The sequence below is a fragment of the Dermacentor silvarum genome, chromosome 10, assembly GCF_013339745.2.
Source record: "Dermacentor silvarum isolate Dsil-2018 chromosome 10, BIME_Dsil_1.4, whole genome shotgun sequence".
NCBI lineage: Eukaryota > Metazoa > Arthropoda > Arachnida > Ixodida > Ixodidae > Dermacentor > Dermacentor silvarum.
This window is the reverse complement of record NC_051163.1, coordinates 105,474,718-105,499,847: the sequence shown is the minus strand read 5'-3', so window position 1 is coordinate 105,499,847 and position 25,130 is coordinate 105,474,718. Positions and strand designations below refer to the sequence as shown.

The 25,130-nt window shown below is 48.7% G+C and overlaps 1 protein-coding gene across 1 annotated transcript in view; it reads left to right on the top strand.

Annotated features, from left to right (window-relative positions):
* Positions 1-25,130, top strand: part of LOC119431736 (uncharacterized) — a 182,981-nt gene that overhangs the window by 120,412 nt on the left and 37,439 nt on the right. Inside the window, exons 5-7 of the mRNA XM_049658015.1 lie at positions 6,205-6,317; positions 15,233-15,362; positions 18,174-18,296. Coding sequence (XP_049513972.1) covers positions 6,205-6,317; positions 15,233-15,362; positions 18,174-18,296 — 366 coding nt within the window. The remainder of the gene's footprint in view (positions 1-6,204; positions 6,318-15,232; positions 15,363-18,173; positions 18,297-25,130) is intronic.

The following is a 25,130-nucleotide window of genomic DNA, read 5'->3' as shown; positions in this document are numbered from 1 at the left end:
AAAAGAAAAGCATTTCATTGCTAATGACGTGCCGTCTCCAAAACCAAGAGAGCGTATGACTTCCAGTCTGACCATTAAAATGACCCAAATTTTACGTTCAGTGACAACGAAGGCGACAATACCTCGCGCTTTTGTCGAATACTCTGCTTAAAAAGCTTCTGTTGTCGTCTTATACATTCGACGCAGACGCAGATACAACAGGGGCAATAACATCACTGCAACAAGACGTAGTACGACACTGATACCACAAAAAGTCTTGCGCGGATGTTGCAGTTAAACATTTACAGAGCTCGCAGAAGAAGCCTGATGAAACTGGCGTTTTGATAAACGCAAAAGAAGAGAAGTACAGAAGTGTACATGGAAGTACTACGGATATTCTGATCAAGAACGACAAAATAGTGTACATGAACTCACTCATGCGGCTGCCGTTAGAAGTTTCAGTCGAACATCCAGAACTGAATCGTTACCACGAACTCGTTCCAATCGAGCGAAAATTGTGGCGGCAGTCTGCGTCGAAATAAAATAAAATATAGTTTGCCATAGCGTTACCTTCCTATAGGCACCCTGCACCGGCATATGACGCTGCAACTCTATCATTTATCAACTCAGTGTTGCCGACACCAGTGGCACTATAGCTGCGAAGAAAACGAAACAACCTTCTACACGGCAAAGAGATGCCCCCAATATTGATGGCGTTACCAGTGTCACAGGCCGATGCTTGTTCAAACCTTACCGATCTCAGGCACTCTGGTCTCTCGATAAGCATTCCGTAGTGTATCTTGCATCAGAATCGCGCCTTTACCATTTTGCTTACTACGCTCACTAGGCTTTGTTATGACACTGCTATAAACTGTGGGAAACTTCAGCGCTACACGCCTACACGTGTAATTGACATTGTCGATAGAGTAAGCCGGCACCTGTGCATGCACGGAGTTTACTGCGCACACCACACATGTGTAGCTGAGGTAAGACATAGCGATAACGGTTATAAGGGAACAGCAATACAGTGCTAAAACACTGTTATATAAGAGAGCGTCTGGATCTTCACCCGTGGCTACGAATCGCCTGCCTGACACGCCCACGTTTAATTGCACTTTTTGAGTATTCCGGGCTGGGTCAACATGTTCTAGCAGTTAGGATAACTCAGCCCTGCTCGATGGCCAACGCCTGCAGGTTAGCAGTTACACGAGTGCGACAACAAAATTCACGCTATATGTAAATATGGCTGCGCCCGCTTCTGTCCGGCAGATTTCAGTCAACTTGGATGTCATGTGCACCTACTATGAAGCCGAAATTGGAGGAGGAGGGTACAGCGGAGCCATGAGGCGCAAAGCGGAGGAGGAGGTTATGGCGACAGCGTGAGAAGAAAAGCGTAGTGCCGCGGAAAACGTGTTCTACGGCGACAGCACGCTACTCTGGCGTTGCGCTCAAATTTTGCATTAGGAAGGATCGTAATCGTCGGTTAATATTTTTAAAAATTCAAATTGGTTCGATTGTTTAGTGATTTACTAGTAGTATTGCTTTATTTGTCATTTTTGTTTCGAGGATTTCAACGCATACACTTCACCTGCATTTTCATATTTCTTGTTAATTTATACGCGCGTATTTTATTTTCTCTTCTTTGGTGAGATACGTAAACGTATTATTTTATTCCACTAGTTCGTTACGTTACGCAAGAACTCATAGGGCCCCAAAATCGCGTCAAGCTTCTATTCTTGCAGCTTTTCATTCCTGTACTTTTCTCTTTCTCACTTTTTCTTGTTTCTTTGATCTGCGTTTTATGTTCGAACAGTATGCCACTGTGTATGAACGTTATATAATCGTGTTTAACGCTGACATGCGTGTGAAAAAGAACGCTAAATGCAAACTTGACTTGGTCCTTCTATTAAAATTCAGTTCCGGCTCATTCAGCGCGTCCGTCGCTGCGTGGTGCCCTAGTGTGCACTGTGGGCACCAAGCTGAACCGGAGCCTGGCGCTGCCCGAAGACGGCCTGTGCGACTTCACGTTCTTCGACTCACTGCAGAAGAACGGCCTGAACGAGCTGAGCGGACCCTTCGAGGAGAACTTTCGCCACTTCGTTGAGAGCGCCGCCCGGCACACAAACACCGAGTACGGTGCCGGATTCGACTACCAGTGAGTGGTCGGTGAAATCGCACCGTTGTCCGGTGGGACTCCGTGTACTGCTGAGCTTTATTTGAGTAACTGGATAGCGGTCGAGTCAGCGCTGATGCGGAGTTAAATGGGGGTGGGAGGCGCTAAAACACAACTACCGTTCTGGCTTTTTTTTCTGTCACTGTCCTTGTTGTTTGACGATGCTCATAACCATTTTGTTTTTTGGGCTGCCAGAAAGTTCAGTTGCGCCGTTTTGTCGTCCATAATTGTAAATCAATTATTTGTGATTCACGGATGCGTTGATGCGCTTATGTTGCTGTCGCGCTTGACAGAAAGTTGGCCAAGAAACACATATTTTTAGTGGTTTTAGTCATGCGTATTCCTGTTACTTATATTAGAAGTTTAGACGCAGGCCTGTAAAGTTATCACGTGCATGTTGCTGGCAAGGTATTATTATTCCCACTTTCACGATGCTTGCACTAAGTGACACACGGCGATTTTCGTTCGTTCGATAAACAGCGCTTGTAGAGAAAAAATAGAAAGCGATCCTTGTATTTCGGCAGGCGGTGTTCCCCAAAAGTCTTCTCTCTGCATCAGGAGGTTACTGGGCAAGACCTGGGACTAAAACGCATCTAAATTGTTGCTTCCTTTTTTCAGCGCATTTGAGAAATGGACGAAATTCTCTCTGACCCGGCTGCGAAGGGCCACCTGAACAGTCTCTGGGACCAAAGAATCTTCCACTTTGGATACCTGAACACTCCGTATTCAGATTTTTCGCACGATAAGTTCACGCAACTGATGGAAATACTGAAGGTAAAGTTAAAATCTCATTATAAACTCATTATAAGGCCAGGCTACCTCGTGCTGATTTTCATTAATTACAGATTCACGACTCAGATGGTCACTAAGTGGAAGGAGAGCCACACCACGTGACAGGGCTGTGCCGGTGGTGTTTACTTCGTTATGTCTGAAGCGCTGTTCGATTTCCTTCTAAGCGTACACCACCAAGCCCAGTTCAGCGTACTCCTCCACAACACGTGACAGAAACGATTGCTCTCTCCTGCTTGAATCGGGAAGAAAAAAAAATACGGAGTACATTATGCGTGCCCGTACAGAATGAGGGAAAGCCAGGCGCTGCATTATGCAAGGATTCTTTCTCTTCGTATTTATTCTATATGATCCGCTGCTAAAAGTGGCTGGTAGAAGCAATAGCAGATGCACGGCATTATACAAACCAATGACGAAAGGCGGAAATAAAATGGAGTCTTTATATAATACGTTCTCTGTGCTAAAAACACCGTACTCTCCAAACGCCATTCGCCAAATGTGCAAACACAAGACACTGATAGATTACACATTAGTACGCGCTAACAACAAGTGATGCAGAACCACACCGAGACAAATGTTCTTAGTTGCTCATCGCAAACAGTGGCATGACAAAGGGACACATCTCATTCGACCAAACAGTCATTGTGGCGAGTGAATGCCTTTGAAGCCAAGGACAGGACTGATTCTATCGACCGATCTAAGCAAGGGATTCGGCCGATGGAACACATATCGTCAAGACATTCTTTCGTATCACGATGACCTCGAAGACAAATCTCGTCTCAGTAATATTGTTTCCCGCGGTCTAGCTGACAGCGGTGAGTCGCGGAATCTAACTGGGCGCCACGTTATGAACTTTTGGCACAGGGACCTAACTGAATATTTTGCGAAGTTCTCTAGCAATTTGGGCAGTCTTGGGCATAGCTAAAGGGGATCATCGCTTGCATGTTTCCCATCTCAAACATCGCCATTTTTATGCGTGGCTAGTAATATGTTCTCGGCGCTCGAACCTTTAGCTCGAGGTCTCGTATATAAATACCGCGGATAAGGTAAATCGTTTTTTTCTTCTCGGCTCTGAATTCGGTTATACTTGTTACATGTAAACAGAAAAAGTTTAAACCAGGGACTGTAGAAAGCAGATTGTTTATTTAGGACTTCAAATTTTGTATAAAAATGGTAAAAATTGCAATATTTCATTCGACAAAACTATCAAGTTTTTAACTATGTAACTCATCAATGAAAAATGATGTCACAATTCTGTAAACTACAGTTGGCAAAACGTATAAAACAGACAAGCTTCACGCATTATACGCTACTCTGAAATATATCACTAATATGTAAGTAAAGCTTTTCAGACATTGTAAACATCGCAAACGTTGTAAAAATATCATGTAAGCTGTAAATTCATATATCAAATTTGTTCGCTTTGGATGTTCTAACGGCTGCAGTTTACCGAAGTGCGATATCCATTTTTTCGTGCAGAGATACGGTGCAGAAACTTGGGTCTCAGTTCCTCCTAGATTTAAAAAAAAATTGTTGCAAATAAATCTAAATTACTCTGCCTATGGGCACAAGGACTAAAGTTTCTGACGTACAACAGGTTTTATTGAAATCTGTCCAGGCGTTGAATCATAAAAGCATTTCTGCGTTTTGCGTGTATTTTAGGCGCGTACATCTGAGTTTACCCCAGACTATGCCTCGCTTTTAGTATTTCGACGTACAAAGCGATCAAAAATTCTCACAATCTACCGGACGTACTAGAAAAGAAGAACAACAGCAAAAAGAAAAACCTCAAGTTTGTTTGCGTAAGTGCTACCCCTAAGCTCTTCTATGGCGGGTTGGGTTGTTTATCCGGACGTTTCTATAAGTGCGGGTAGTTCATTGATTATAAACTCCTCGCTATAGTGGTTGTCACGGTGCTCAGAAAAACATGTTCTTGCTTTCCAGCACAAATGATAATGCTGAGCGTGTTGCCAAATGTGTAGACACGTACTAGAATATGCGAAATGGAGACGAACTGAAAATTCGTGATCCAGGCGTACATAAAAAAAAAGTATATATACAAGGCCCGCTTGTGGTCCTCATGTTTCCCGTTCCTGTACACGTTACCAAAGGAAACGCCGGGATAAGAGGCGTGAGCAGCTAAACTCAGCTATGTGTGTCTTGAAATGCTGTTATATTGCTCCAGGCTGCGACGCTGTGCTCTGCAGAAATTCACCAAACTGGGAATCGGCACGCTTTCATCATTTCGACACGGAAGAGTGGAATGGTTCTAGTTATTTTGGTTTCCACACCTCATAGCGTTGTAGCATACCTTGGTAATGTTGCTTTCATAGTATAAGTATACTCTAGTTATCAATCGTAATGAAGAATTGTGTGATAACATTAATTGCTAATGGCATCGTGGTTGCGACAAACAACCTAAAGTTAACCTAATCTAACTTGTACAGAATCTCGGCTACCTTTACCAAACCTAATAGCAAATAGTCACTCGCTTCCATATACTGCATACGTAGGTATTTATACTTAACGGAGATGGCAAATATGCAAAAGACTACCTTACAAGTCTCACATTTCCGCAGGTCTCTACTTTTATCGGAGTAATCATTTTTTCTTTGACTCGGCGGAATGCAGACCCAGCCACCGAAACGTTTGATAAGTAAAGGTGTGGTTAGCACGCTTGTCTAAACTACGTATTTCACCTGTTGTATAAACTTCATTCCTAAACTGACTGTTAGATCCCGGTGATAAAGCGGGTGTCCCTTCAAGGTTTTTTTTTTATTTCTTTCCTTTTTTTGGTAGCGTACTTCTCGTACTTTGGTAGCGTACTTCTCGTATTTACGTACTTCTCGGTTTGTCCACCGTAACCACATTCGGCAGGTTAGCACAACTTCTTTTTTTTCATGTAAAGAATCGCCTCGTTGCTCTTCGCCAGTCGTGAGCTACGAAGCGTTGTAAAAGTAAGGGGCCATTATAAGACGAGGCGCTTGGGGCGATATCTGCGCAGACCGCCCTGCATGGTTGCTCAGTGGCTATGGTGTTGGGCTGCTGAGCACGAGGTCGCGGGATCGAATCCCAGCCACGGCGGCCGCATTTCGATGCGGGCGAAATGCGAAAACACCCGTGTACTTAGATTTAGGTGCACCTTAAAGAGCCCCAGGTGGTCCAAATTTTCAGAGTCCCCCACTACGGCGTGCCTCATAATCAGATTTTGGTTTTCGCACGTAAAACCCCATAATTTAATTAAAATTTTTTTTTTTGCGCAGACCGTGTCGTCGCTGATGCGGGACAAGAGCACCCCGGAGCGCCTCTCGTTCACCATTTTGGTGGCCGCCATGCACAGTGACCTGTGGATCAAGCACGCCACGCACGTCTTCAGGTGGGTGCAGACATGTTTTGCAAGTACTCTTTTCAGACTCTTGCAGGTGGTGGGTCAAAAGAAGGGTGCTGGAGAATAATTTGAGCAGACACACGCGAATAAAGAAAGACAGTTTAGGTCAGTGCCAGAAAAAGTGGTCAAGAAACAGAAAGTGTGACGTAATACACTTGGGATGGTCGAATAAATTTCTTATTTTTTTATTCGAATAGCGATTAATCATTCATCATTTTAGCCTTCAATCGATTAATCGGTTTGTTTAAGGGTATTACGTCGCGCAATCGATTAGTCGAAATTTTTGCTGGGCACTTTGACGTGCACACGCCTGTTAATGTAAGAGAGTATGATATTTAACGCCATATTTCGTTTATTTTTTTCATAATTTGGCCTACCCCATTCCTGAATCCTGTGTGCGTGCGTGTACCTCATCGGATGCTTCGGCTTATATAGCAGTGAACTTTCACCAACAAGGTCATGCCAGCTAGCGCCCACACGTTCTGCTCTACCAAACAATCAATCACTATATAACAAATGTAAGTGAAATGATGGATCATAGGTTTATCTCTAAAGCGCCCATACCCCTTAACGGAGCAGGGCGCGGTATATTTTTTCATGATATTTTTTGAAGCGTGGAAAGTAACCGTGATTTCTTGTCAATGTCAAGCTCTTTTCGTGCGACGATCCCAAAGATAATGCAAGATAAAACAATGCAGCGGTGGTGGCACGTCTCCTCCATCACGACTACCAACGTCGATGACCATGAGCAACCGTCGTGCATATGGAAGCTGCACTACGCTGCACACGCTAGCACAACGCGAAATACGAAGCACGTAACTGACACACTAATACAACGCGCAAGACAAAGCACGTAACTGAATCGTCACCGAGTCAAATCAGCGCGTACAGCGCGTCGTAATTGCAGCCTCCGCGATCAACTTCAGAAACATTTTCAGAGCTAATTGCGCAGGCCACGCTCCGCTGTGCTGAGTACGGTGAACGCCACCTAGGTGGCGTTGGTAGTGCTTCTTGATGCCAGCGTCCCTTCGAATGCTGGCATCGAGGCGTCGTAGTGCTGAGACCACCGAAGCGTTCACTGTCGGTGCGCGTTAGTGTCATAATGCAGTACTTCTCTTTTCTGCTCGTAGGCGGCGGCACCGCCCCGAGCAAGAGCGCGGGTACACGGAGGAGTGTTAGATATATAAGGCGCGTCTGTGTAGCTCTCTGCAAATGCGAAAAAAAAAATGGCAGAGCTTGCACTAGGCCGCGCCAAGCTCGAGACACAGCGAAGCTGGCCGATCGATTGCATCATAACCTAAGAGATTTATTTATTTTTATTTAGAAAGACCTCACAGGCCTACGAAGAGGCAAAGGGTGAGGGGGCCGCATGTTACAATACAATACAATCGGTTAAAGGATATCGATGCTACAAGAAATCAAACATTCGCACAAAACGAAGAACTTTGGATATAACAAAAACCAGACATCTTCAAAAAAAAATAAAAAAAAGAAATGAACAGATAAGCTAGCATTACAAGAAAACAGCAAGATGTGAAAAAAAGTTACATTATACGTTACATAGTTGCAAAAGACTTTATACATTGCGTAATATTGAAGAAGCGAAAACGAAAGAAAAAGTGAATAAAAAATAAAAATTCAACAGGCACAACGCGTGACAATGCATTGAAAACATAATCGGTTTGATAAGTAACCATGTACTAACTGCGGTCAGTGTGAAGAAAGCTGTTTCGTCAAATTACAGCAAAAAGCGTCACGATTTATGAGCGGCGCAATGCTATCCGGAAGGCTGTTCCAGAGACGGATAGCGCGAGGCAGTGGTGAAAAGTTAAATGCTTGCGTCACGCCATATATGCGGGCATAGCTGAAATTATTCTGCAATCTGTGTGATGTGAATACGTGGTGTTTCATGCATCGTAGGGATATTCCGTCAGAGTGAATGAATTTATGGAATAATGGCAGCAATGCAATATCACGGCGAGTACTAATTTCAGCTATGCAATATCACGCCGAGTACTCAACGACTTCAACGATATTTCGGCTTTGATCTGCGTTATGTTAGACTGGGAACTGTAATTATGAGTAATGAAACGACTTGCCGCATTCTGAATTATTTCCAATGCGTCAATTAGGTATTTCTGATGTGGTGACCAAATGGGAGATGCGTAATCAAGCTGGGGTCGCACGTATGTTAAATAAGCCAGTTTACGCAAGGCAGATGGAACACTGCGCAAGTTCCGGCGCAAGAACCCCAATGATCTGGATGAATTGGCGGAGATACACGTAATGTGTGTCTCCGCCAATGATACCTGGCATAGCCAAGGTACCTGGCATAACCAAGCTCAACTCAGGCATGGCCAAGGCCGAACCTAGCTGCTACCAAGTTCAACCTAGCTACTACCAGGAGACGCAATCGATCGACCAGCTTCGGTGCGACTGGAGCTTTACGCGGCCTAGTGCAAGCTTTGCCTCCCCATCACGACGACAGAAGAGAAGCGAAATTGCACGCTGGATTGATTAGCGGCCACGCAGCCAGCTGCGGAAGAAGACGACGACGGCGCTCGAGCCAATGCTGATGATGATAATTTCGTGAAACGCGCACTAAAGGCTGGCTTAAACAGCTTTGCTGTTAAAAGCGCTCAGTCGCATGGTACCACCGTGCCACCGCGTGGTGGTAGAAGTGGTACCGGTGTTAAGGGGACTGTTCTCGCATTATTCCTTTGAGAGGCGATGTTATTGAGGTACTGCGTCTCTATTCGAAGACGCTGCTCGAGGTTCCGAACTGGTCCGTGAGGAAATAGCATTGGAAGCACCGGTCCCACCCAGGGATAAGGCAGGCACGGTGGTATAGGGAGGCGCCATCCAAAACATAAATAGCCCAAAGCAGGCTAAACGGATTCTTGGATGGCAACCGGGTTTGGTTCCTGATATTTTCTTTTTTTGTTTCTTATATTTGGCAAACCCCCTTTCTTAGACGACTGTGGATATGTGTGCCAATTGTTGGCTAATGTCGCAGGCCAATGTCGCAGAATAATATGTGCCACTGTGTCACAATAGGTGTAGATGTCTTCAATGTGTTTACACGAGTCGCCCTTCTCTCTATATACACCTCTCCTCATCATGCTTACATCGACAAACATCAGATACCGAGCCACCCTCTTATACGATGTGCATCTACAAAACTGCTGTCTGCATAGTTTGTGAATCATGTAGTCCACGACTAAAATAAAGATAATTGTACGTATCGCCTTTAGTTCTGCAGCATTTACTCACGAGCTGCGACTAAGCCGCAATGCTAATGGAGCCAGCTGGAAAGATATGGCTAACATATGATCTATCTTTAAAAGCCTTATGGTTGCTCTGGCTAATCTGCAGATTTTATCCGCATGTCTAACTAGTATTGGTGGTGACCATAACATAAATACTTAAAAGATAAAACTCTTTGAGCCTCTTTCGTATCTTTTAAGATAACACCTCCTAAATAGAAGGTAAAAGCAGACTTGAAATTTCGTTGTGGATGTTTTTGCTGCTTCAGGATGTCGAACAAAATGTTTTTAGTTCTTATTTTAGTTTCGTACCCCTTAAAAAATAAACATAGCACGAACGGTTTTTCGTTTCGCCTAGCCATATACAGTTTTCGCTGTAAAGCACCGCCCAAGCACTGCGTACAGATGGTTAACCAGCGAAGCTGAAACGTGCGGCCCCGGTGTTTAGCAGTGGGTTAATCCCGATGCGGTATTGAAGCGTTTCTCAATTATTGGTTACATGTTTGTGTTTCTAGTGGAACGCAAGCGCCAATGGCGGGTGGATGCTGCTAACCACGGCGCCGAGCTAACTCGAGATATCGAACGCATGCGACAACGGCGAGCCGAAGAGACTGCGTTGCGGGCAGAGCAGCGTCATCGTGGCAATGGCGGGAACGCGTTCGCTAACGACGTCACTAACGGCGCTGCTAATTTCGCGCGCACTTGGGTGCGACGTAGAGAACGACGTAACTGACGGCACAGCCAATGGAGACGTTTAGCGAAACATAGGACGAACTGTATTTCATTTCGCCTAAATATACACCGCTATCGCTGTAAAAAAAAAAAAAAAATCACCGCCCCTTCCGCTCCGTGAAGATTATTGAACAGCGAAGCTGTGTTAGTTACACCAAGTGTCACATCAGCATGTGTTGCACGTGATGCAATTGCGTAAACACTAGTAAACACAGATGTACAACAGGAAGTTATATTATATTGAAAGTTTGCGAGGCGAGAAGAGGCAGCGACTTTTGACACTACGTGAGGAGTGTCCAGTTCTCTTGTCGAAACATGCCGAGCCGCCGCCAGAGGCATCGGTTGCAGTCAAGGACACCGCGCGCGTTCGGCGCGAACGCGGGGAAACGCGGACGGCGTCGGCAGCAGCTCTGGTGGTGGTGAAAACATTTATTTCGCAGTATGCTTGGACCAGCCCGTAAGGGACTGGTCCTTACAAATACTGGGTGGAGGTCCCTAGTTCGGGACCCCACTGGCGGTAGCCGCCGCCCGGGCGCGCCCAACTAAGGCTTCTTATTAATTGGGCCCGTAAGTCGTGGCAGCCGAGCAGGGTCGCCTCCCAGTCTTCCCGGGATGGGTTGGGGATGGGGGGCATGGCCGGGTTGGAGGGGCAGGCCCACACCATGTGATAGGTGTCTGAAGACACCGCACCACAGTGTGGGCAGTTGCCAGTAAAGGAGGGGTCAAAATGTTTTAGAACTGCCGGGCTCAGCAAAGTGTTGGTTAGAAGGCGGAGAAGGAGCCGCTCATCCTCCTTCCTAAGGCCTTTACATGGGCGGGGGTAAAGGCGATGACTGTCTTGATAGTATATTGTAATATCTTTAAAGGTATAGGCCGGATTAAAATCGGGTTCCTGATCGGGTGGGGAGGAGAAAACAGCCCGGTGAGAGAGCGCGCGGGCGGCTGCGTCTGCTGCCTCGTTTCCTGCTAACCCCTGATGAGCAGGACACCATATAAGGTAACGGTGTGCGGGGTCCGTATCCCGTATGCAATTTTTGTGGATATGATAGGCTAGGGAGGGGGCCAGCCTTGTTCGACGTTCCGACAGGCCCCTCGCGAGTCGGTGATTATGTATTTCGAATCGGAATGTGAGGCCGCGAGAGCGATGGCGACTTCTTCCGCGTGTGTTGCATTGCGGGCTCTAAAGGTGAGGCCGTTAACTGTGTTGCTGTTGTGAACTACCGCCGCCGTGTACCATCCCTCGTGGTGAGGACCGGAGGCATCCACGTAGTAGACACCTATTTTGTTGCCATAATGTCGGGCTAGAGCGTCCGCGCGCACCAGGCGCTGGCCATTATGATCTTTATGTGACATGTTATTTGGAACAGGTCGCACGTGGAGGGCGCGTCTCCACAGTTCTGGGATGCGAAACCTATCATCCATGGGAATGGTCTGTTGGATATGGAGTCGAGCAAGAAGGCGGCGACCTGACTCCGTTTGCGACAGGCGTGTGTATTGGTTTGTGAGGTGCGCTTCCCGGAGCTCCCGGAAAGTGTTCACCACCCCAAGGGCCATAAGACGGCTGTTGGACGTGGTGACGGGGAGGTCCAGGGCACGCTTAACAATTTTGCGGAGGATGACCTCAAGGGCCTCCTCCTCTTGTTTCCGTAGGCGAAGGTAAGGAGTCGAATAGAGAATTCGACTGGTCACGAAGGCGTTTGCCAGCCGCAAGGCATCCTTACTTCGTAACCCCCCGCGTTTGTTGGAAACCCGGCGGACCATGCGGCCCACCTGGTCCCCCACCTTACGGAGTTTGGCCAATGTAGTATCTGGCCGTCTGTGTTTGTTGATGTAGAGTCCGAGTACCCGGATCTCTTCAGCTTCGTGTATGGGACCACTGTCAAGAGACAGAGAGATTTTAGTTGTGCACTTCGGCGAGGGTCGGAGGTGCACAAATTCTGATTTTTTAGGGGAACATTGAAGACCGCAGCGGCGAGTGTAGTGGTCTACTATCGTTGCCGCTGTTTGCAGGCTGGTTTCAATGTCCGCTATGCTGCTCTGCGTGGCCCACAGGGTGATGTCATCGGCGTACAGGGCGTGCTGTACGCCGGCGACACCACCCAGCTGGGCCGGCAGGTGCATCATGGCCAGATTGAAAAGTAGTGGGGAAAGTACCGCTCCCTGGGGAGTTCCCCGCGTGCCGAGTAGATAAGGACCGTGCTCTTTGTCTTGAATGTGGATGTAGGAATGTCGATCCGTGAGAAATTTGCGTATGTATCGGAATGTGTTGAGGCCACAGTCAGTTTGATTTAGGTAAGTGAGTATGATCTGATGTGTTACGTTGTCGAATGCCCCCTTGAGATCCAAGGCGAGTACTGCTCGGTCATTAGAGGGGCATTCGAGGGGGTCAAGGACTTCCCAATTGAGTTGCAGGAGGACATCCTGTGCGGATCTGTGTGGGCGAAATCCGAACATGGTGCCCGCAAACACATTTTTGTGTTCAAGATATGCAGATAGCCGGTCCCGCACCATTGTCTCCATTAGTTTGCCCACACAGGAGATGAGAGAGATGCGGCGGAGGTTATCTGTGTCAATTGGTTTGCCTGCTTTAGGAATAAAGGTTACGAGAGCCGTTTTCCAGTCTATTGGCAGGGGGGTGTCCCCGCGCCAAATTGCATTGATGTAGTCGAGGAGGGACTGGTATGCCGTGTCGGGCAGGTTCGCCGGAAGCTTCACGGTGACCTTATCCCTTCCCGGGGCAGTGCCTCGTTTCATTTTGGCAAGGGCCGCCCGCAGATCATGGAGCTGGAACGGTTGATCCAGTTCCGTGTTCTCTCTGCCTGTATAAGAGTACGTAGACCCACGGGAGTCTTGGGCTGTGCACAAATACTGGTCCCGGAGTTAGCAGCTCTGCGCGTTATCCGAACTGGCGCGCCGCTGAGAAACACCTTCTCTCATCGCCTCTTCTCCTCGTTCCCAGCGCGGCCTACGCAATAAATCGGTCCGGGTGTAGCATTTAATTCCCTTATCGATGACAAAAACGATGAGATCCAACATTCCAAGGGCCTTGCAAAAATGGGTTGCACTCGCAACCGATGGTCACTGCGTGAGGACATGCGATGCACTGGCAGAATATGCGTGACTGTGAGAACTGTGGTGCTGTAGTGCACCGATTGAAAGAATGACGAACGAGATATCTTGCGTCGTGTGTCAAAATTATAGAGAGACTAAGTCTTCGCTTCGACAATGACATGCTTTGATATGGTGACTACGATTTACCGTTACGTATCCGTATACAGCAGTGCCGTGCCACGTAGGCTTACTGCTACTTATAACGGTGTTAAAGGAAATGACTCAGTGAGACGATTTCACGATATATAGTACACTTAAATACATTTTCGCTTACCAGCAACTATGCGACCGGTATAGTAAGTAACATGGCAGCAAAACGTCAAACCAAAGCCAGAGAGGCTGGGACAATCTCATGGGTGGCGGCAATGGAAAAGAAACCTGATATGAGTAACTACCTAAGAAGAAAGAACAAAATCAGGAAGGAAACAATTTATGACAATTCAAAGGGAAGCTCTTTACTTTTCGCAGCGATATCAGGATGCCTTAGAACGCGTATTTATAAAGCGAGGTACAAAAAGCAACACGAAGCATGTGCTTGCTGCAGTAGAGCTAAGGAAACGACGGAGAATGTTTTATTAGAATGTGAAGATATCTGCCCAGCGGTCGGTTTAGGCTCCGCTGGCTTCGTTGAAGTCCTTGGGTTCAGCGGTAGCAGGGGGACGATTCCCATCAGCATAGGAGGAATGTAAGGGATATTTTAGGGGCGAAGCACCTTAGAGCCGAGCTTTGCCCCCCCCCCCCCCCCCCCCCGCGTCGTCGTCGTCCGTAGCTCTGGTTTGTATTGAGTCCGCTAGGGGCGCTGCGGTGCACAAGGGCGTTCGTTCCCGACGCGCGCTCTCTTTCTCCCTTCAGCCATGGATGATAACGGTCGCTTCTGATAACGGCGCGCCCGCTATGGATGAAAAGGCGAGAGTGGCGGCTCAACTGCAAGCGGTGTCGAGGGCTCGCAAAGCTGCTGCAGCCGGCGACGCCGGCATGCGGACCCGGAGCTGAGGGCTCGCAAAGCTGCAGCAGTACGGCAACGCCGGCAAGCGGACCCGGAGCTGAGGGCTCGCGAAGCTCGCGCTTGAACCGAGCATCGTCGCCACCAACCTCAAGTAGAGAACGCTTCCGGCGTTTTGCCGCCGCTTCCCGCGCGCTCTCGCCGCCTCTGGGTCCATTTGCCGACGTCGGGGGATTCACGGTTACCCGAATGATCCTCCGGTGCTTCGCCCACTCATCATCATTCACTTCGTGGTTATGCGGTGCTTTTTACGTCATTGTAAGAGCAGCACATTCACACTGGAGAGGACCTAGTTACCCAAATTGGCGTCAAAGACGTTCATTGAAGAGAGGCATACACCTACTGTCAAATGCCCAGTGACCCAACTTGTCATCAAGAGGTTCAATAAAATTAAATAAATTACGGTGTTTAACTTGCCAAAGCCACGATCTGATTATGAGGCAAGCCAAACTAGGGGACGTCGGATTAATTTTGACCACCTGGGGATCTTTGACGGACACCGAATGCGCGGCACAGAGGCATTTTTGCAGAATTCGGCAAAGAGGGCACCCAAGCATATTGTCCAATTGGTGTCCAAGCACCAATTGTCCAACCTTAATATTCTTTCTTATATTTGCATCTTATAATCTTCCCGTGGAATGTACATTTGGGACTATTTTATACCGTACTCTGTAAAAGATTTCCGCACGTTATAGAAGAGCTCAAGAAGGCAGAAGCTGGTCAGAGGAGAGTTGTTATTTGGAAGCACAGCTGCGGACCTAGTGTATGCACTGTTCTGTCTCGAAATCCAGGGACACGTTTCAGCCGGACGCTGTGGTCTTGGTGGGCCACTTGTCCAGTCGAAGGAGCGAGGCGGAGACTTGCGAGATACTGCCACCGACGACGCTGGTGCACTTCGCACGGCACGCTTCTCCCAGCTTGGTGAGGGTGCTGTAGTAGAGGAGACATAAAGCGTCGGAAGCTTATTTGCGGAAAGCCCAGTAACGGGAATGAACAAAGAAACGTTACACGTTGGTCGAACATTGCAAAGCAGTCACAACAATAACTAGCGCATTACATCGAGGTGTAGAACTCGCACAGTCTTTCTTCCATGCAGTGTAGATGTGAACTAAACTGCGATGCGTCCTTCTGACATGAGACAAACAAATATTGTTTCTTTGTTAGTGCCTTGATAGAACAGCGCAGGGCAGTGAGACATGCACAATTGAGAGCTAACTAGGCTTAATATATAACCTTGAAATGCAGTGTAAGTATAGCAGAAAGTCTTTTGCAGCGGTGTGCAAACAATCGGCTCTCTAAGAACTGTAGCTTTTGTTTCTTGCGTCCTGTGTTTCACTTTGTACCTCCGAGATTCCTTAATTTCTTAAACGTGAATTTCTTTCCTATCACTGCCTTCTGCAGTGTGGTGGCGCACCGTTATGCTGCAGCGACCCCTTGCTGCTTCGAACTACTCTGAATGGAACTATACGTTCTTGGGCATAATTGATTTCAATTCGGTCTCTCACGTTAAGGTTAGGTTCTGAAGGCGTGAACAATGCTTGAGTAATATTGCAAACTTTTTTTTTAACTTGAAGCCAGAAACAGTTCTCCGGTGGCGATGGATCAGGAAATGACTTGTTTGTAAGTCAACTTCCATTGCCCTCTCTTAGAGCATAAATTCGCAATACCAGCTAGGAAAGCCGCAGTACAGCAAGCAATGCAAAATAGAGGATATGATTAGAAAGACCCGATGACACGGGAGCTGAGTCGGTGCGCGGATGCCCCGTTTATCTTGTCTTAATCCCGTTTTAGCACTAGTTGACTTATTGTGTCGTCATACCAAAAAGCCCGGCTAACAACCATTTTGTAAAACCGTTGTAATGTGGCTGTCGATTTTATTAGGAGGACAACGATGCAATATCTTTTTTCAGTATTATACAGGCTCAAGGGGCCTCTCAAGCCGAGATCGCCAGAATTCTTGTAACTTCGGAGGCGTATTACAAACCTTTATTTCAGTTCGCTGTGACAGCGCGCTAGTGTTGTTGCGAAGCCCGCCACATCAAAACGCAGGATCGGAAGGCATGTCAGTCGGTAGGGCCACGTTGCGAAAAATTCAACAGCGAGTTTTGGTGTGTGCAAACGAGAGTTCGAAAGAAGCCCGTCTGGTCGGGATCAAACATGACAAAGGACGTACACCTACCAAATGAAACTTTTCAGACGTTTCGGCTTCCATGCGGAACATCAAGGCTTCCGCATGGAAGCCAAAGCGTCTTGCTTTTAAAGTTTTATTTGGTCGGTGTACGTCCTTCTTTGTCAGTTTTTGCGTCTGTGTCGTTTTGCCGTCATTTGTCGTCATCACTGCGCAGAGAGATGCGCATGAGACTGTTCGCAAGCTGGACTCGCGGGGCATCAAGGCCGCATTGTTCGTGTCACTGGCCATGTTCGGGCGTTGGTACAAGCCGCGCTACCAGAACCCGGAGTCGCGAGCCCGAAGTGGTTCGCTGCGCGGTTTCGGTTTCCTGCAGAAGTGCAGGCACGACTCCGGAGACGTGCTGGGAAGCCACGTCCAGGTACGCTTCCTACAAATGGACGTTTCACACGCAGTGGTAGTAGAGTAAATATGGATCAATATGGAGCTGGAGGTCGCATGTTCGGTTCCCCGACCTCAGCGGCTGCATAGCGATGGAGACGGAATGCGGAGACACTGGTGTACATCGACTGAGACGTGCGTTAAATAGTGTCCCCAGGCATAGCGTTCTGTATCTTGCGATGCATGTGCAGTCGCTCTGGACTGGCTCCGCAGTGCATAGAAACAAATGTCACACTGCGATGGCATCACATTCTAACATTACTTTACCTCTCGCTGATACAGCAGCAACAGCTTCCGCTCCATTCCCGCTCTTCAGCTTCAGCATGGCGTCATCTGAACTGTGGTTAACGTAACCACACTTCACATGGTTCATCATAATCATCCCCCAAGAGCTGCGACCAACTTCTGGGACTGGGAATGTGAAATCCTCTCACTGACCAGTGGCTTTGGTGTCACTGGGTGGTCTTTCAAACAAATAAAAAGCAAAATATAGGGGGCTATGCTCCGGGATACGGCTCAGCTGTTGCGCACTTCTCGCTATGTTGCTTTGAAGCCTCATGCCACAGCTCCGCATGGTGACTTTCAAATGGTTTTGGTCGTTGGGGGAAGTAACTGCTGTTGCCGGGGTCGGGCGCGAATGTGACAGCCGTAGTTGCATTGTCGGCCGCTTGGCTGGGCCGAACGGCGCTAGCCATCGGCGATGGAACGCGTCGGCTTGCACGCGCGACGGCGTCCCAAGCGCGTTCCTGACGCATTCACTCAAATTACTACGTGGTACTGTCGAAACGCTCGTCTAGCTTACGCTGTGACTGCTGCGTGGCCGCGCAGGCCTGGAATTTCTTTAAAGCGAAGATTACACTCCAACGAAGTTTTTGGTGCACAAGAGAAGAATAGCGCATGCACTTCCTAGCGACCACAAAAGATCTCGTTGGGTTAACGTTTCGACTTCCACACGGGAGCTTTGTTCACAAATGGTACTAACAGCGCTAAAGAAGTCGCATAAGTATGACGTATAAGGTCCCAGAGACCCTTGGCGTACAAAAGTGGCAAATGTCCATCGTTTCGATTAAGAGTCTGCGACAAACGCGTAGAATATCACTTGTTTTGCTAGAAGTGCAGAGTGCTTATGTATCCAAATGGGCATCCCTTTCTACAACGTGCAGGTGTGTCGTGACTCGGCCTACACCGTTGCCTACCACAAGGAGGAACCCCAGGGTGCCGTGGCCTACAATCGGGGAGCGGGAAAACTCCTGGCGTATGACAACCCCGAATCGTTGAGGCGAAAGGTACGGACGGCGCACACGATTATTTTCTAATTTAGGAGCCGTTCTAGGATCTGGTGAGCGACAACAATAATTGCGGTAACAAAACTGCGATGCCAGGCTCGCAGCTTACAGGGGCAAAAGATAACTCGTGTACGTGTTTGTGTCATTTCGATTTGTTCGATCCCGACCCCGGAGGTTGCATTTGGATGTGTGCGAAATGGAAAAACGCTTACAAATTTGAAATGTGGTGCATGATCAGAGCCCGAGATGGTTAAAATCCTGGAGAAATTCGATTTGAAATCGGATATCTAGTTTTTTTATGGGCGCGTGAATATTGCCAAATGTACGACGTTTTGTACGTTTTCAAATTTTGCCAGCAAAATTAAAAAAAACGCTTAACCTTGCACTCGGCCACGCAACACTTGAAGCAGCGAAGCTGGGAGATCGTAGCCCAGCATTTTCCAGAAGTGCGCGCTCACTTTTCATCTTACTACTCATGATGATGACAATTTATTTTCGCGCCTCTCGGACTGCGCGTTCCATAGCGCAGCCTGCAACACCGACACAGCGTTCCAGGAGACCCGCTCCATGAATGCGTCTCTCTCACTCTCTGCAATGCCGATGGTGCCATGCCGATGGTGTTTCGCGTAATGGGGCATATGTTGCTTCGCATCTAAAACATACGAGGACACCGAAGCAAAAATGAGTTGTGAATGCGGAAGCATTATTGTCCAAATGAACGCCGTTGAGCGGTCCTTAGAGATCTGAACTCCTCGCGAGCAAGCGAGTGCGTTGAGATGCTTAGCGAATTTTGATGTGGCCTTACAAAGGCGCTGTTAGAATGCAGGAGAGAGTTTGCGCGCTGATAACCTAGGCTTGTGAGAGCAAGGGTGACGTTGCGCCGCGGTGGTGTCCTCTCCCCTCACGCAACACCTTGCGCGCTAAGGCGAAGTAGGTGTTCCCTTTCATCCGCTCTGCTTTGTCGAGGTGCAGATGGTGACGTGGCGTCGCAGCCAATGACAGTGCTAGTTTAGTTGCCATTTCTCTGCTATAGAGCACAAACGCCGGCTTCTTCGCTCAATGGATCATTTGACGCTTTACCCGCCGTGGTTGCTCAGTGGCTACGGTGTTGGGCTGCTGAGCACGAGGTCGCGGGATCGAATCCCGGCCACGGCGGCCGCATTTCGATGGGGGCGAAATGCGAAAACACCCGTGTACTTAGATTTAGGTGCACGTTAAAGAACCCCAGGTGGTCAAAATTTCCGGAGTCCCCCACTACGGCGTGCCTCATAATCAGAACTGGTTTTGGCACGTAAAACCCCATAATTTAATTTAATTTGACGCTTTCGCATCACAAGCCGGTACCTTGTCAAACACACACACATACACACACACAAAAAGAGAGGAGAGCTTGCTGCACATAGCGCACCACTAACCATAGCAACGTGACGCTCCCAACTCTGACAAGGTCCTTCCAACTCCTGACACTTCCTCCACTTCTAAACACTGTTCAGGTGTCGACCATCTGTGCTAGATAGTTAAGCGTCCGCTAAGGCAGTACATTTCCTTGCATTCTCCTTCCTTGCATTTAATATTTATCTATTTATAAAGCAACCTATCAATTGCATGCAAGTTTCACCATCACCCTAGGTCACAAGGGGTACATGCTATATACTAAACCTGTTCGTATTCCCTGCTTCTCTTGTCAGTATATTTCCGTGCGCTTCCTTGATAAAAACGCTCTTCACCAGGCGCGGACATTGCAAACAAAATCGTAGTGCGCAGATCACGCGGTGGTTGTCGTGCCTGCAAATGGTTTCCGCGATGTGCGCGATAAAACGGCTGAAAGCTCAAACCACAGCCTGCTGGCACTCGAGTGGCGGGTGAGTGGCGTTACGCGCAAGGACGACATGCGCGGCTCTTAAAGTGCGCCACAGGCCAGCAGCAGTGAGGACCTCCTTGGGACTTCGTGAAACGCAGAGAGCGCAATACCGCCCCTGAACTTACCTGAACCGCACAGCAAGAAAAGTTCACAGTCACTTTAAGGCGAAAGCGTGATGAAGGCGAAAGCCTGCGCGCTCACGAGACATGTATTAAATTAATTTGACATTGCCATCCGATTGCGTTGTTACTTCCTATTACTGGCCTTCTCTTTGCTAGTTTTCTTTCGCTGTAGGTCCAGGTAGTTCATCCTCCGAAGACGTACTTTCCATCACGCGAGACAGCGCGTTGAGTAGGACGAGACAGACTGAAGCGCGCCGGCCCCGCGTCGCGTTTTTAACGAGGCACCACGTCATCGCACGGGATCACTGGCCGAGGCAGATGTGAAAGGTTCTTCGCGAAGATGGTAGTTATCCTCAATATACAGCTCCTAGCTAACACCCAAGAGTTACAAAGCACCTTGTTAAGGGGCCTTATAATAGGAATAGCACTATGTTAAAAATAAAGGAAAAAGTCGTGTATGCACTTTACATTTCCAGCTCGCATAAGCATGTGATACTTTTGTATATCAATGCACTATCGGGTAGAGAAACGTCTTGCTTAATCTATTTCGAACTGCACTGAGGGTGAAGATGTGAGAAAGCCGGGAGAAGCATTGTGCGCTGGTCGGCACTTCGAGTTTGTATGCGCATGCCGAAAGGTGTCTTGTTACGTATATAGTGGTATAATAACCGTGCGGAAGGCCGCAACTTCACACCAGATGCGTTTGTTTTCTTTTTTGTTTCAGTTGTGCGCTGCTAGGAGCAATGTGACGGCAGTGAATTACGGCTTCACCGCCTTCAACGTGGAGTACGAGGACGCGACGAACCGTTGCGGTGAAGGAAGCTTCTCCCGCCTGAGAGCACTCAAGGATCTGCTGAACGCCTTCGCTCGCCGCGATTCGTCCGAGGAGGCCAAGGAGTGCTAGGCCGCACACGTGACCACAATGCTCAGCGAAACGCTCAGATAAATAGAAAATAGGAAACATACCTGATTTCGTTGTGATTGAAAGCTCTGGTTGTAAAATTATATTCGATGTGAGTTTTTAATTGAATATAAATAAATATTTACAAGAAAGATGCTCTAAAAAACGTGCGCTCTGAGTAAGTGCGCTCGCAAAGACTTCTCTCCGGGGAACCACAGGAAATGGTGCAGGAATTTTTTTTCTGACTCCCCCTAGTGACATTTTACACTGCTGTAAATATGTGTGTCGGGTGGTGGCGGGTAGCCTGATAGGCAAAGGCTGTGCACTTCCAAGGGTTGTTTAGGAGACGCCGGCTCACTTTTCGCTGTTGCTTTTCAAACAGACCCGCCGGAGTTGCTCAGTTAGCTAAGGCGTTGCGCTGCTGAGCACGAGGTCGCGGGATCGAATCCCGGCGGCGGCGGCCGCAGCGGCCGCATTTCGATGGAGGCGAAATGCAAAAACGCCCGTGTGCTTGCGTTGTAGTGCACGTTAAAGAACCCCAGGTGGTCAAAATTTATGCGGAGCCCTCCACTACGGCGTGCCTCGTAATCAGAACTGGTTTTGGCACGTAAAACCCCAGAAAGAAGCAGCAGCTTTTCAAACATCCTTCGGTGGGTGTCTGGTACGCCTAAGCGCTGTCTTTCGAAAAAGTGTGCCAGCCTCACATATTGCGGAGCCGTACCCTTCCTGACTATCTTTAAGCACTTTTTGGATATTTGTGCTTATTTATGAGGAGTTTGCATTCGGATACTGCAGGGTCCGACTGCCTTTATACAAAGTTGTCGATGGTGGCGTTGATTCCTTTTCAAGGTTTTTGTTAATTTACTTGACCTCTTCACTTAATGTGGCCCTGGATGCTGGTTGCGTGTTGAAATCCATGGTTTGCCGAAATCTTTTCTGGTCGGATAAAGACACGATGAAAAAAAGGGAACGCCGACAGAGAACTATAAAATAATTTAGTGAAAAATTAAAAGATGTTCAAGCTCCCACACGGCAGCCTTGTATACAAAGACTGTCGGCTGATTCTGTAATCGTATACATTTCAAAGCGGAATCACAACCTAGTGCGCGAACATTTTTCATGTTCGCCTCCATCGGTGTTGACGTCCACTGAAGCTTAATATTTGGAATAATGACAGCAATGCAATATCACGGCGAGTACTAATGACAGCAATGCAATATCACGGTGAGTACCCAACGACTGCAACGGTATTTCGGCTTTGATCTCCATTATGTTTGACTGGGAACTGTAATTATGGGTAATGAAACGACGTGCCCTGTTCTGAATTATTTATAATTCGTCAATTAGGCATTTCTCATATGGTGACCAAATGGGAGATGCGTACTCAAGCTGGGGTCGCACGAATGTTAAATAAGCCAGTTTACGCAAGGCATATGGAACACTGCGCAAGTTCCGTCGCAAGAACCCCAATGATTTAGATGAATTGGCGGAGAGACACGTAATGTGTGTCTCCGCCAATGATACCTGGCATAACCAAGGTACCTGGCATAACCAAGCTCAACTGAGGCATAGCCAAGACCGAACCTAGTTGCTACCAAGTTCAACCTTGCTACTACCAGGAGACGCAATCGATCGGCCAGCTTCGGTGCGACTGGAGCTTTGCGCGGCCTAATGCAAGCTTTGCCTCCCCATTACGACGGCAGAAGAGAAGTGAAATTGCATGCTGGAATGATTAGTGGCCACACAGCCAGCTGCGGAAGAAGACGACGACGACACTCGAGCCAATGCTGATGATGATAGTTTCGTGAAACGCGCGCGGGAGCAGTGGCACGAGCGCGTGCCGTGTACGAGTAGGAGCTCTAACCGAGGGGTGCCAACGAGCCAGCTGCGGAAGAAGACAACGCTCGAGCCAATGCTGATGATGATAGTTGCGTGAAACGCGCGCGGGAACAGTGGCACGAGCGCGTGCCGTGTACGAGTAGGAGCTCTAACCGAGGGGTGCCAACGAGCCAGCTGCGGAAGAAGACAACGCTCGAGCCAATGCTGATGATGATAGTTGCGTGAAACGCGCGCGGGAGCAGTGGCACGAGCGCGTGCCGTGTACGAGTAGGAGCTCTAACCGAGGGGTGCCAACGAGCCAGCTGCGGAAGAAGACAACGCTCGAGCCAATGCTGATGATGATAGTTGCGTGAAACGCGCGCGGGAACAGTGGCACGAGCGCGTGCCGTGTACGAGTAGGAGCTCTAACCGAGGGGTGCCAACGAGCCAGCTGCGGAAGAAGACAATTAACGCTCGAGCCAATGCTGATGATGATAATTTCGTGAAACGCGCGCGGGAGCAGTGGCACGAGCGCGTGCCGTGTACGAGTAGGAGCTCTAACCGAGGGGTGCCAACGAGCCAGCTGCGGAAGAAGACAACGCTCGAGCCAATGCTGATGATGATAGTTGCGTGAAACGCGCGCGGGAGCAGTGGCACGAGCGCGTGCCGTGTACGAGTAGGAGCTCTAACCGAGGGGTGCCAACGAGCCAGCTGCGGAAGAAGACAACGCTCGAGCCAATGCTGATGATGATAGTTGCGTGAAACGCGCGCGGGAACAGTGGCACGAGCGCGTGCCGTGTACGAGTAGGAGCTCTAACCGAGGGGTGCCAACGAGCCAGCTGCGGAAGAAGACAATTAACGCTCGAGCCAATGCTGATGATGATAATTTCGTGAAACGCGCGCGGGAGCAGTGGCACGATCGCGTGCCGTGTACGAGTAGGAGCTCTAACCGAGGGGTGCCAACGAGCCAGCTGCGGAAGAAGACAATTAACGCTCGAGCCAATGCTGATGATGATAATTTCGTGAAACGCGCGCGGGAGCAGTGGCACGAGCGCGTGCCGTGTACGAGTAGGAGCTCTAACCGAGGGGTGCCAACGAGCCAGCTGCGGAAGAAGACAACGCTCGAGCCAATGCTGATGATGATAGTTGCGTGAAACGCGCGCGGGAACAGTGGCACGAGCGCGTGCCGTGTACGAGTAGGAGCTCTAACCGAGGGGTGCCAACGAGCCAGCTGCGGAAGAAGACAACGCTCGAGCCAATGCTGATGATGATAGTTGCGTGAAACGCGCGCGGGAGCAGTGGCACGAGCGCGTGCCGTGTACGAGTAGGAGCTCTAACCGAGGGGAGCCAACGAGCCAGCTGCGGAAGAAGACAATTAACGCTCGAGCCAATGCTGATGATGATAATTTCGTGAAACGCGCGCGGGAGCAGTGGCACGAGCGCGTGCCGTGTACGAGTAGGAGCTCTAACCGAGGGGTGCCAACGAGCCAGCTGCGGAAGAAGACAATTAACGCTCGAGCCAATGCTGATGATGATAATTTCGTGAAACGCGCGCGGGAGCAGTGGCACGAGCGCGTGCCGTGTACGAGTAGGAGCTCAAACCGAGGGGTGCCAACGAGCCAGCTGCGGAAGAAGACAACGCTCGAGCCAATGCTGATGATGATAATTTCGTGAAACGCGCACTTTGTACGGCTGGCTTAAACAGCTTTGCTGTTAAAAGCGCTCAGTCGCATGGTACCACCGTGCCACCGCGCGGTGGTAGCAGTGGTACCGGTGTTAAGGGGACTGTTCTCGCATTATTGCCTTGAGAGACGATGTTATTGAGGTACTGCGTCTCTATTCGAAAAAGCTTCTCGAGGTTCCGAATTGGTCCACGAGGAAATAGCGCTGAAAGCACCGGTTGGCTTCCGCCAACGGATAAGGCAGGCACAGCGGTATAGGGAGGCGCCACCCAAAACGCACACAGCCACCTCCAAAACCAGGCTAAACGGATTCTTTGATGGCAACCGGGTTTGGTTCCTGATAATTTATTTTAGGGGCGAAGCACCTTAGGGCCGAGCCTTGTCCCTCGTTGTCCGTTGTTCGTAGTTCTGGTTTGCATGGAGACCGCTAGGGGCGCCGCGGTGCGCGGG